Source organism: Spizellomyces punctatus, assembly GCF_000182565.1.
Source record: "Spizellomyces punctatus DAOM BR117 chromosome Unknown supercont1.25, whole genome shotgun sequence".
NCBI classification, from domain to species: domain Eukaryota; kingdom Fungi; phylum Chytridiomycota; class Chytridiomycetes; order Spizellomycetales; family Spizellomycetaceae; genus Spizellomyces; species Spizellomyces punctatus.
The window spans coordinates 30050-42459 of NW_015971561.1; the positions used below are offsets into that span (position 1 = coordinate 30050).

The 12410-nt window shown below is 48.4% G+C and overlaps 1 protein-coding gene across 1 annotated transcript; it reads right to left on the reverse strand.

Moving 5' to 3' along the window:
* Positions 1 to 2181: 2181 nt before the first annotated feature.
* Positions 2182 to 3771, reverse strand: SPPG_09568 (uncharacterized protein; the record flags this gene model as incomplete). Its single annotated transcript, XM_016757744.1, has 2 exons — positions 2182 to 3584; positions 3666 to 3771. The coding sequence occupies 2 exons, from the start codon at positions 3769 to 3771 to the stop codon at positions 2182 to 2184; spliced, it is 1509 nt and encodes a 502-aa protein (XP_016603883.1).
* Positions 3772 to 12410: the final 8639 nt, after the last annotated feature.

Sequence of the window (12410 nt, forward strand, 5' to 3'; positions counted from 1 at the left end):
GCTTGGTGATAGTTGAAGGCTACCTGCGGGGGTTTGTCTGCATAGTGAATGATAACAGGATCACTGGTGAAGGTTACTTTGGTGGTTTGTTTCCACCTCTGAAGCCCCATCATGGTGTCTCGCTCCGTCTCGAGGGCTGTCCGCTCCAACGGAGAGTACGACCGTGGCCTCGAAAGGGGTGGCGGAGCCGAGATAAATCGAGGCGCATAAGGAATCTTGGTGTAGTTCCCTATGAGATGACCCTCATAGCTGAAGGCTTGATGGAAGTGTTGTAGAATGTTGATTAGGGCCCAGACCACAGGTTTGGGTTGCTTGAGATCAATGTGGAAACGTTCTGCATCTTTTAATTGGGCTTTGAAGGCCCCTGGAGCCTTCTCTGTAGAGTTGAGGTTCCATTTGTTCTGAAGTGTCTGCCATTCTTCTTTGGAAATGTTCTCTTTGGGGTCTGCAACCAAATTATGGGTTGTGGTGGACAGTTTGAGGCCTGTAACAGGCTAGCAGGGACAAGAAGACAACAGAAAACTAGGGAAGACTTGGTTACTACTTGTTATTTCCCTTTGAGGGGCCTCAGAGAGGTCCTCTTTTTATAGACAAATGGGGCTGACAAATGCTATATCCTAACTACCCAATCAGATCTCACCCACATCATCCTAAACTATTTGTCAGCCTATTGCACCATTTGCAACCAATCAGAACTCATACATGTCATCCTAAACTATTTGTCAGCCTATTGCACCATTTGCAACCAATCAGATCTGACAGATGTCATCCTAAACTATTTGTCAGCCTATTGCACCATTTGCAACCAATCAGATCTTATACATGTCATCCTAAACTATTTGTCAGCCTATTGCACCATTTATAGCCAATCACAAGTGAGACAAGTCATCCTAAATACACTGTGCCACTTGATTGAAAGGGGCAGATGCTAGTGTGTCAGGATACTCATCTAATTTAGCCAGAAATGGCTAAATCTGCTTATTTATCTAATTCTGGTCAAATGAATGTTGACACCATCAGCAAAGTCATGTGACCGCTAGTTTGGAACCACATCTAACCAGTATAACTATAGCACTGACAGAAGAATTCTGTCACAAGGCCTAACAGGGGTGTTGAGCTAGCTGCGGTGGCCTCAAGAGGGTTTTCGATGAGAAAAGTTTGGGCTGCCATGCGCGTCTGTCCCGTGATTAACATGGTTAATCTAGACTTCTGAGCTTTGGCTTTGGTCAGCCGTGGCATTGACACATCCTTCATGAATTCGCCCTGCTTGGTCTTGTATGGCATGCTGTGCATGTGATCGGTGTCCAGCTCATCTGTTATGGAGCAAGGGATAAGGATGTCCGGATTCTTGAGCATCACCACGAAACTGGGTAACAGGGGTTCCTGAACCAAGGTTTGGAGTTTCAAATGTCCCAGAACGTCATTGGCTAGGATGATGAGAGATTTCCTGTATGCAATGACTTGGAAATAGGCGCAGAAAGTCAGGTATTCTCCTCCGCAGCCTCTGAGGGAAGTTTCAAGGCATACTGTCTTGGTAGATGAGATATGTCCACCAATGCCATTGAAAGCCATCATTTCTGCATCCTGCAAATCGGTTTTGGAGAACAGAAGGCCCTGGTACGTGTCGGAAACCAGAGACTCACAGGCTCCTGTGTCTAGTACCACAGGTGCCCAGAGCTGAGCGATGATGGCTAGCATCCAGCAAGGCTGTGTTTGGGTCTTGGTCTGGCTTTTGAGTACATTGCCTAAATCTACCAAGTAGAAGGCGTTGATGGAAGGCACTGTGACCTCGAAATGGGGCGCAATGTCGTTACTTGTTGCTTCTGTAGCCTTGATTGCACTCTCAAAGTGCTCTCTAGATTTGTTGTTTTGTGGTTTTGTTGTTTTATTCTGGCGAGCAACTTGTTCGATAGCCAGCATGACTATACGCGTCCGTTCGCTCTCTTCGTGTCTTTGGAGACGTGGATGGTCTTTAACGTGCAGAAATTTGGGGTTTCCGTGATGATAATAATAGTCTGAGCGAACGATATTGCCTGTCAGGAGAAATGCCACCAGTTGCAGGTTGGCATAAGAATCAAAGATAACAGGATCTTCGGAGCTCCACATCAAGAATTTCTCACACTCGTTGAGCCTTATCCAGGCAAGGAGGATCAAACGAGGGGTACCGTCTTCTCGGACTTTTCACAGGATTCGATCCTTGTCAGCTTCGGCTGCGGCAGCAATGTAGAGGTGGTGGGAACTCCACGCGACTGCGTAGGGGTCGTTCCCAAGGTGCCCGGTGCCTCGCTTCGGTTCTTTGGCGAAGAAGCTGAGCGCGCGGGGGTTGTTGCCCATCATCAGAGCCACTTGCGGGGTGCCCCAGATGATGGCTATGTTGTCCCAGACTTGGTCCCAGCCCTGCGTGGGCATGCGGGGGTCCTCTTCCTTGGTCACCGTGACCTTGGAAAGAGGTGCGGTCATCAAAATTGTTGATTCCGAGTGCTCGGGTGAATGAAAGAATCCGATGGTGTGGAATCCTTGATTAGCGGCGGCTGTCCTTTCCAGTTCCGAAGCCGAAAAAAGAGTCTCGGTGGTAGCGGACGTCGAGTCCAGCTCCACTATGTATGACTTCTTGGACTCCTGTTTGGGTTTCCAACCTGCGGGCATGGGTGCTCCATATGGTCCCTTCTTTCCATCTTCAGGATCTTTTCGGTTCGGGTTCTGCCAGCAGAAAACATTCCAATGCTTTTTCTGACAGAATTTGCAGGGTGCTGGTGGTTCTGTGTTGGGGTCCGGAACCATCTTCTGAGGGCCGTCGCGACCCTTTTCGGGGTTTCCGGTTTTATGTTGAGCCGTCTGCTTAGGGCCTTTGTCGATTGCGGTCTTTTGTGACTTCTTCTGAGCTTCAGCAGCACCGCTGTAGCAAGGGTCTCGTTTTCTGGTGTCATCAGAGCCGAAATAAAGGCACAGGAAGTCTTTTAATTTGGTCAGCTTCGTGACGTTACAGGATTTGACCATGATTTGGATGTTGCTGGGCAATTGTTTGACTATTAGGTTGAAATGCTGGTCAGCAGGACATTCTATGTTTGCCCAGTCGCCATAAGCAAGGTGCTGGAGATGAGTTTTGTGGTTGATGAATGCAAGAAAGCTGTGAAATTCTTTGGGGTTTGCATGACAGCACACATATTCAGCTTTGTGCTTGGATTCGGTTAGGGGGTCTCGGAACTCTTGAAGCAGTTCTTCCTTCCACCTTTTCCAGGTCCATGAGCAAGTTTCCTGGGCTTCCAGAGTGTAAAACCAGGTGTTGGCAGGGGTTTTCTTGGCTATCATGGCTGGTAGGAGCTGTACCATCCTGGCATCTGATGTTGTGCTAATGTTTTGAAGAAGTTGGACTTTGTTAAGCCATTCTTCAATGTCTTGGTTTCTTTTGCCTGTAAACTTGGGTATGTCCTTTGCTTTCAAGGAATTGACCTTGGTGTTGCTGGCCCACGGGGCCACTGGCACTTGGATTGGAGGCACCGCACCTGAAAAACTTGGTTCGGTACGCTCCCTTGGTGTGTCCGCCGTTTCCCACGGGGTTGCGGACCGTTCTCTTGTAGCTCGTGCTATGAGAGGTTGTTCAGGCAGCGGGTGATGCGCTAGGGCTTCTAAGGCTCATGTGAGGTGCTCATCCACCGCTGTCTGACATTCAGAAAGCCTATGAAGCTGTTCCATAAGATTTTGAGTTGCCAACTGCATTGCAGCAGTTGAGCGGGCAATGTCTTCTTTTAATGCTGCCACTTCAGAGGCCATCATGGCCAAGTTAGGGGCTTCTGGTTTGATGGAAGTGGTCCCTGAATGCCTTGGGTGTGTTGCGGGAGAGACTTTGACGTCCTCTGCAGGACCCTGACTATGAGTCTGGATCACAGGTGAGTGGCCTCATGTTGGTGAGTGTTTGACCAGCATCATTCTCGGTTTCATGAAGTTCTGTCTCCGAAACAAGAGAAAAAGTTTCTGAGTAGCTACCTGAGTGGATCTCGGTTTGTGCAAGAGTTTTGGTATGACCAAATAAGGTTTTCAGCTGAATTTGAGAGGGGAAGGCAGTTTGTTGTGCTTCTCCACCATGTAATGGATTTTTTGTAGGTAGACTACGGTAAAGACAACTTGGGTCTCCTAGCAGGTTATGTGGGTGTCCGTACTAGGAATCATAGTCTCTGAATCCTTTCTTTGGGTGTTGGTAGTGAATTGGGGGTGAGAGGCAAGAAGAGTTGGTTAGTTGTGAACCGAGCAGGATTTAGAGGCTTCAGTGCAGGTGATCAGGCTGTTGAAGTGCTCTGTTAGGTTCCTGGTAACCTAAGATTGGAGTTGAGAAGCTAGTTGTGGGGATTTTGTGTTGCTATGGCTTCTGCCCTGCTGACTTATTTTTTTGAATTTGTCTTTTTATACAAGAATATGCTATGGTAACATCTACACTAGTTTCCGTAGCCTTCATTAGGGTGGCGGCATCTGATCTTCCCATCTCGGACCATTGCCATGATTGATCATGGCTGTGTAACATATCCTTCACGCTGCGCTGGTGTAGCCCAGAACCGAGCTTGATCTTAGGGGTTTTGAAGCTTAGGTTACAATTGCAGAAACCTCAATCGTGGTCACCTGATGCCTTTGAGCAAACTGGTCTATCAGAGTCATTCGCTACATTTTCCTGCTTCAAATCTCTTTTCTGATGGCCACACCATCTTCCTGACAGACCTATCCTCTTCCCAACCTCATATTTGCACCACCTACCACACCAGGATGCAATTTCACCTCTTCCCCAACAGCAAATTCACTCACCCAATCAGCTCAGACATGTCAAACACAGACTTGGACACCAAACTCACAATGGAAAAGTTCAGTGGCATGAACTGCCACCTCTGGAACACTGATTTCCCATGTAGAAATCACTTCTGAAAGGCCTAGTAATGCCTGTGGCCACTAGTAAGACTTCTGGGTGCAGTAACTTGTGGGATAACACACTTGTATTAATCCAGAGACGTTCAAAAGCCCCCTTTATATAACCCAGTACATTCTCCAGCCTCCCTCCACCTTTGTTTACTGTTTACATGCTTCAGCCCACTTGTTTACATGCTCAGCCATGCTCAGCAATGCTGAGCAGCTTCAGCCATGCCTTGGCAAACATTACCTGAACATCTAGATCATCACAAACCTTCCGGACCTTCTAAGAGTGCTTACATAATGATTTACCCCTTTAAATCATTCCGACACGCATCTGTGATCATTCTGATTACTCGAAGTCCAATTCCCCATGTTGTAACTTAGCCAAATCAGATGTGAACTGTCTAATGACATGCCAGCATGATCTCACATGATTTATAGATGATATAGCGTGGTTTAAGCCTGAATCTCAACACTCCCACTCAGTGAATCATCTGATTTCTGACAGAGACCCATTTTACCACAAAGTTTAAGGTACTTTGTCTTGGGTAAAGCCTTGGTGAGAATGTCAGCCATCATTTCTTCTGTCTGACAGTACTTGAGGCTGATTTTCTTGTCTTCTACTGCTTGTCTGATGAAGTGGTGCCGCACATCAATGTGTTTGGTCCTTGCATGATGTGTTGGGTTGTTGGCAAGTGCTATGGCGCCCTGATTGTCACCATACAATGTTGTAGGACCACTTTGCTGATATCCTAGCTCGCCTAGAAGTGTTCTGAACCAGATAACTTCCTTGGTAGCTTGACAAAGAGCCATGTACTCTGACTCCGTTGATGATAGAGCGACTGTGGGTTGCCTCTTGCTTTGCCAGCTGACTGTGCTGCTGCCAATCTTGACTAAGAAGCCAGTGGTAGACTTCCTGAAGTCCAAATCACCGCCCCAATCTGCATCAGAGTATGCAGATAGCTCCCACTTGCTCTGAATGCCACCCAGTTGAAGTCCTAGGTCTGTGGAGCCATTCAGGTACTGCATGATCCGTTTGACTGCTATCCAGTGCTGATGTCCAGGGTTGGAAAGGTACTGGCTAACTGATCCAACTGCTGCTGCTATGTCTGGTCTGGTGCCCAGCATTGCATAAATGAGACTTCCAACAGCACTTCTGAAAGGAACCCCATTCATTTCTTGCTGTTCTGCCTCAGTTTGTGGTGACATGGCCTTGGTGAGCTTCTGGCCATTCTCTAGTGGTGTGGCAACTGGTTTGCTGTTACTCATATTAAATTTCTTCAATGTTTGACTGAGGTACCGCTGTTGGGAGAGCCAGATTGACCTGTTGACTCTGTCCCTGAGCACTTGAATGCCAAGAAAATGCTCTAATTGGCCCTGTGACAGAATTCTTCTGTCAGTGCTATAGTTATACTGGTTAGATGTGGTTCCAAACTAGTGGTCACATGACTTTGCTGATGGTGTCAGCATTCATTTGACCAGAATTAGATAAATAAGCAGATTTAGCCATTTCTGGCCAAATTAGATGAGTATTCTGACACACTGGCATCTGCCCCTTTCAATCAAGTGGCACAGTGTATTTAGGATGACATGTATGAGTTCTGATTGGTTGCAAATGGTGCAATAGGCTGACAAATAGTTTAGGATGATGTGGGTGAGATCTGATTGGGTAGTTAGGATATAGCATTTGTCAGCCCCTTTGTCTATAAAAAGAGGACCTCTCTGAGGCCCCTCAAGGAAAAATAACAAGTAGTAACCAAGTCTTCCCTAGTTGACTGTTGTCTTCTTGTCCCTGCTAGCCTGTTACATGGTAGCACCACCTTAGACAACAACCCCAGACTCTTAGACCTTCTGTGAGAGATCAGAAGCTAAGATCCCCAGACCCCCAGAACCTGCCCTAGACCTTCTGAGTAATATCAGAAGACCAACAGACCCCAGACCCCAGACCCAGCCTTAGTCCTTCTGAGTAATATCAGAAGACCCCTGCCTCTTATCCCAGACCCAACTTATGCCCAGAACCTGTTGAGATTCAACCACACTGTATGATCTATAAATCATGTGAGATCATGCTGGGATGTCATTAGACAGTTCACATCTGATTTGGCTAAGTTACAACGTGGGGAATTGGACTTAGAGTAATCAGAATGATCACAGATGCGTGTGGGAATGATTTTAAGGGGTAAATCATCATGTAAGCACTCTTAGAAGGTCTGGAAGGTTTGTAACGATCTAGATCTTCAGGTAATGTTTGCCAAGGCATGGCTGAAGCTGCTGAGCATTGCTGAGCATGGCTGAGCATGTAAACAAGTGGGCTGAAGCATGTAAACAGTAAACAAAGGTGGAGGGAGGCTGGAGAATGTACTGGGTTATATAAAGGGGGCTTTTGAACGTCTCTGGATTAATACAAGCATGTTATCCCACAAGTTACAGCACCCAGAAGTCTTGCTAGCGGCCACAGGCATTACTAGGCCTTCCAGAACTGATTTCTACACGGGAAATCAGTGTTCCAAGCACTAAGTTCAATAGAACCCCCCTCAAGGACTCCTACAGACCAGCTCACACCACTCCATACCACAAACCTACCCCCAGCACAACCTCCAGAACAACTACCAGACACACCCAGACTCTTGCCCCAGAACACCTCAGCATCCAGAATCCAAAGACCTACTTTGCTGGCAGCACACCAGACCTGAAGATCCCCTTGGAACTCAAACCCCTCTTTGAGTCACAACTAGGTCATCTGAAAAGGATTGTAGAAGATAGTTCTGGTGAACCTATCAGTTGGTTAGCATTAGAAGCTCTGATAAAACAGATAGAGCTTTTCTATTGTGGGATTGTGAAGAAGCTGTACAGTCCCCCTGTATCCTCCCCACCAGTTGTACTTGTAAGTAATATTGCATATTTTGGGCCTGTGACCCACCCTATTGTTATTGTTACAAGTAATATTGTAACTACCCAAGACTCCACCCCATTACCACCATGACCAGCCAGGAAGAGATTCTCTTCAACACCATTGCTGAGCTTGACATAGACCAGGTCAGGCAGGAGCTTTATCAAGCAAAGCTCCAGCAGCTGAACTCCACCACACCAGCCACTGCTCAGTACCAACCCAGAGTAGATAAATCCCTGGTAAAAGTCCTCCAAAGCAAGTTGAAGCCCTACAAAGGCAACAGGAATGTCCAAGAGATTAGGACATACCTCCTCAGACTTGAAGAGTACTTCCAGGCAGCTGCAGATCTATCACCAGAAGGCCAACTGTTAGTAGCCACCACCTACTTGGAACTCCATGCTGAAGTCTGGTGGCAAAGCCATGTCAAGAACCACCCAGTAGGATCCCCTCTCAGAATCCAGTCTTGGGACCAGTTCAAGAGAGCCCTTCAAGAGAACTTCCTCCCAGCAAATGCCACCAGAGCAGCAAGAGACCAGTTGGCCAGGCCCAAACAACAAGGCTCAGTAAAGGAGTACCTGAACCAGTTCAATACTTTATGCCTTCAGGTGGATGACTTGTCAGAAGCTGAAAAGTTAGACAAGTTTATCAGAGGGCTTAAACCCAGGGTTCAGGAACAACTGGAGCTTAATCCCACCAGTACCATCAACTTAGCCACAGCTGCAGCAACAGCTGATAGGATTGACCAGATCCAGCTCAGCTACCAGAGAAGAAGCCAGGCCACCAGCTACTACTCCCCCAAGACTGAGAACTCTGGAGTAGTCCCTATGGAGATAGATAGTATATCCACCAACTCTGGGAAGTGTAGCGAACGACTCTGATAAACCGGTTCACTCAAAGGCATCAGGTGACCACAATTGAGGTTTCCGCAATTGTAACCTAAGCTTCGAAACCCCTAAGATCAAGCTTGGTTCTGGGCTACACCAGCGCAGCGTGAAGGATATGTTACGCAGCCATGATCGATCATGGCGATGGTCCGAGATGGGAAGATCAGACGCCGCCACCCTAATGAAGGCTATGGAAACTAGTGTAGATGTTACCGTAGCATATTCTTGTATAAAAAGAGGAATTCAATAAAATAAGTCGGCGGCCAGAAGCCGTAGTGACACTAAATCCCCACAACTAGCTTCTCAACTCCAATCTTAGGTTAACAGGAACCTAACAGAGCGCTTCAACGGCCTGATCACCCGCACTGAAGCCTCTAAATCCTGCTCGGTTCACAACTAACCGACTCTCCTTGCCTCTCGCCCTCAAGTTGCTACCGACACCCAAAGAAAGGATTTGGAGACTACGATTCCTAGTACGGACACCCACATAACCTGCTAGGAGACCCAAGTTGTCTTTACCATAGTCTACCAACAAAAAATCTGTTACATGGTGGAGAAGCATGACGAACTGCCTTCCCCTCTCAAATTCAGCTGAAAACCTTATTCGGTCATACCGAAACTCTTGCGCAAACCGAGATCCGCTCAGGTAGCTACTCGGAAACCTTTTCTCTCATTTCGGAAACAGACTTCACGAAACCGAGAATGATGCCGGTCGAACGCTCTCCAACGCGAGGCCGCTCACCTGTGATCCAGACTCATAGTCAGGGTCCTGCGGAGGACGTCGAAGTCCCTCCTGCAACACGCCCAAGGCGTTGAGGGACCACTTCCGTCAAACCGGAAGCCCCTAACTTGGCCACGATGGCCTCTGAAGTGGCAGCGTTAAAAGAAGACATTGCCCGCTCGACTGCTGCAATGCAGTTGGCAACTCAAAATCTTACGGAACAGCTTCATAGGCTTTCCGAACGTCAGACAGCGGCGGATGAGCACCTCGCACGAGCCTTAGAAGCCCTAGCGCATCGCCCGCTGCCTGAACAACCTCTCATAGCATGAGCTACAAGAGAACGGTCCGCAACCCCGTGGGAAACGTCGGACACACCAAGGGAGCATACCGAACCAAGTTTTTCAGGTCCGGTGCCTCCAATCCAAGTGCCAGCGGCCCCGTGGGCCAGCGACACCAAGGTTGATTCCTTGAAAGCAAAGGACGTACCCGAGTTTACGGGCAAAAGAAACCAAGACGTTGAAGAATGGCTCAACAAAGTCCAACTTCTTCAAAACGTTAGCGCAATGTTGGATGCCAGGATGGTACAGCTCCTACCAGCCATGATAGCCGAGAAAACCCCTGCTGACGCTTGGTTTTACACTCTGGAAGCCCAGGAAACTCGCTCGTGGACCTGGAAAAGGTGGAAAGAAGAACTGCTTCGAGAGTTCCAAGATCCCCTAACTGAGTCCAAGCGCAAAACCGAATATGTGCGCTGCCACGCGAACCCCAAAGAATTTTGCAGCTTTCTTGCGTTCATTGACCACAAAACTCATCTCCGGCGCCTCGCATACGGCGACTGGGCAAACATAGAATGTCCCGCTGACCAGCATTTTGACCTAATAGTCAAACAATTGCCCAGCGACATCCAAATCATGGTCAAATCCTGTAACGTCACGAACCTGACCAAATTAAAAGACTTCCTGCGCCTTTATTTCGGCTCTGATGACACCAGAAAACGAGACCCTTGCTACAGCGGTGCTGCTGAAGCTCAGAAGAAGTCACAAAAGACCGGAACCGACAAAGGCCCTAAGCAGACGGCTCTGCATAAAACCGGAAACCCCGAAAAGGGTCGCGATGGTCCTCAGAAGATGGTTCCGGACCCCAACAAGGAACCACCGGCACCCTGCAAATTCTGTCAGAAAAAGCATTGGAATGTTTTCTGCTGGCAGAACCCGAACCGAAAAGATCCTGAAGATGGAAAGAAGGGACCATATGGAGCACCCATGCCCGCAGGTTGGAAACCCAAACAGGAGTCCAAGAAGTCATACATAGTGGAGCTGGACTCGACGTCCGCTACCACCGAGACTCTTTTTTCGGCTTCGGAACTGGAAAGGACAGCCGCCGCTAATCAAGGATTCCACACCATCGGATTCTTTCATTCACCCGAGCACTCGGAATCAACAATTTTGATGACCGCACCTCTTTCCAAGGTCACGGTGACCAAGGAAGAGGACCCCCGCATGCCCACGCAGGGCTGGGACCAAGTCTGGGACAACATAGCCATCATCTGGGGCACCCCGCAAGTGGCTCTGATGATGGGCAACAACCCCCGCGCGCTCAGCTTCTTCGCCAAAGAACCGAAGCGAGGCACCGGGCACCTTGGGAACGACCCCTATGCAGTCGCGTGGAGTTCCCACCACCTCTACATTGCTGCCGCAGCCGAAGCTGACAAGGATTGAATCCTGTGAAAAGTCCGAGAAGACGGTACCCCTCGTTTGATCCTCCTTGCCTGGATAAGGCTCAACGAGTGTGAGAAATTCTTGATGTGGAGCTCCGAAGATCCTGTTATCTTTGATTCTTACGCCAACCTGCAACTGGTGGCATTTCTCCTGACAGGCAATATCGTTCGCTCAGACTATTATTATCGTCACGGAAACCCCAAATTTCTGCACGTTAAAGACCATCCACGTCTCCAAAGACACAAAGAGAGCGAACGGACGCGTATAGTCATGCTGGCTATCGAACAAGTTGCTCGCCAGAATAAAACAACAAAACCACAAAACGACAAATCTAGAGAGCACTTTGAGAGTGCGATCAAGGCTACGGAAGCAACAAGTAACGACATCGCGCCCCATTTTGAGGTCGCAGTGCCTTCCATCAACGCCTTCTACTTGGTAGATTTAGGCAATGTACTCAAAAGCCAGACCAAGACCCAAACGCAGCCTTGCTGGATGCTAGCCGTCATCGCTCAGCTCTGGGCACCTGTGGTACTAGACACAGGAGCCTGCGAGTCTCTGGTTTCCGACACATACCAGGGCCTTCTGTTCTCCGAAACCGATTTGCAGGATGCGGAAACGATGGCTTTCAAAGGCATTGGTGGATGTATCTCATCTACCAAGACAGTATGCCTCGAAACTTCCCTCAGAGGCCGCGGAGGAGAATACCTGACTTTCTGCGCCTATTTCCGAGTCATTGCATATGGGAAACCTCTCATCATCCTAGCCAACGATGTTCTGGGACATTTGAAACTCCAAACCTTGGTTCAGGAACCCCCGTTACCCAGTTTCGCGGTGATGCTCAAGAATCCGGACATCCTTATCCCTTGCTCCATAACAGATGAGCTGGACACCAATCACATGCGCAGCACGCCATACAAGACCAAGCAGGGTGAATTCATGAAGGATGTGTCAATGCCACGGCTGACCAAAGCCAAAGCTCAGAAGTCTAGATTAACCATGTTAATCACGGGACAGACACGCGTGGCAGCCCAAACTTTTCTCATCGAAAACCCTCTTGAGGCCACCGCTGCTAGCTCAACGGTCCCGTTAGGCCTCAAACTGTCCACCGCGACCCATAATTCGGTTGCGGACCCTGAAGAAAACATTTCCAAAGAAGAATGGCAGACACTTTGGAACAAATGGAACCTCGACTCTACGGAGAGGGCTCCAGGGGCCTTCGAAGCCCAATTAAAAGACACGGAATGTTTCCACGTTGATCTCAAGCGACCCAAACCCGTGGTCTGGGCCCTAATCAACATTCTACG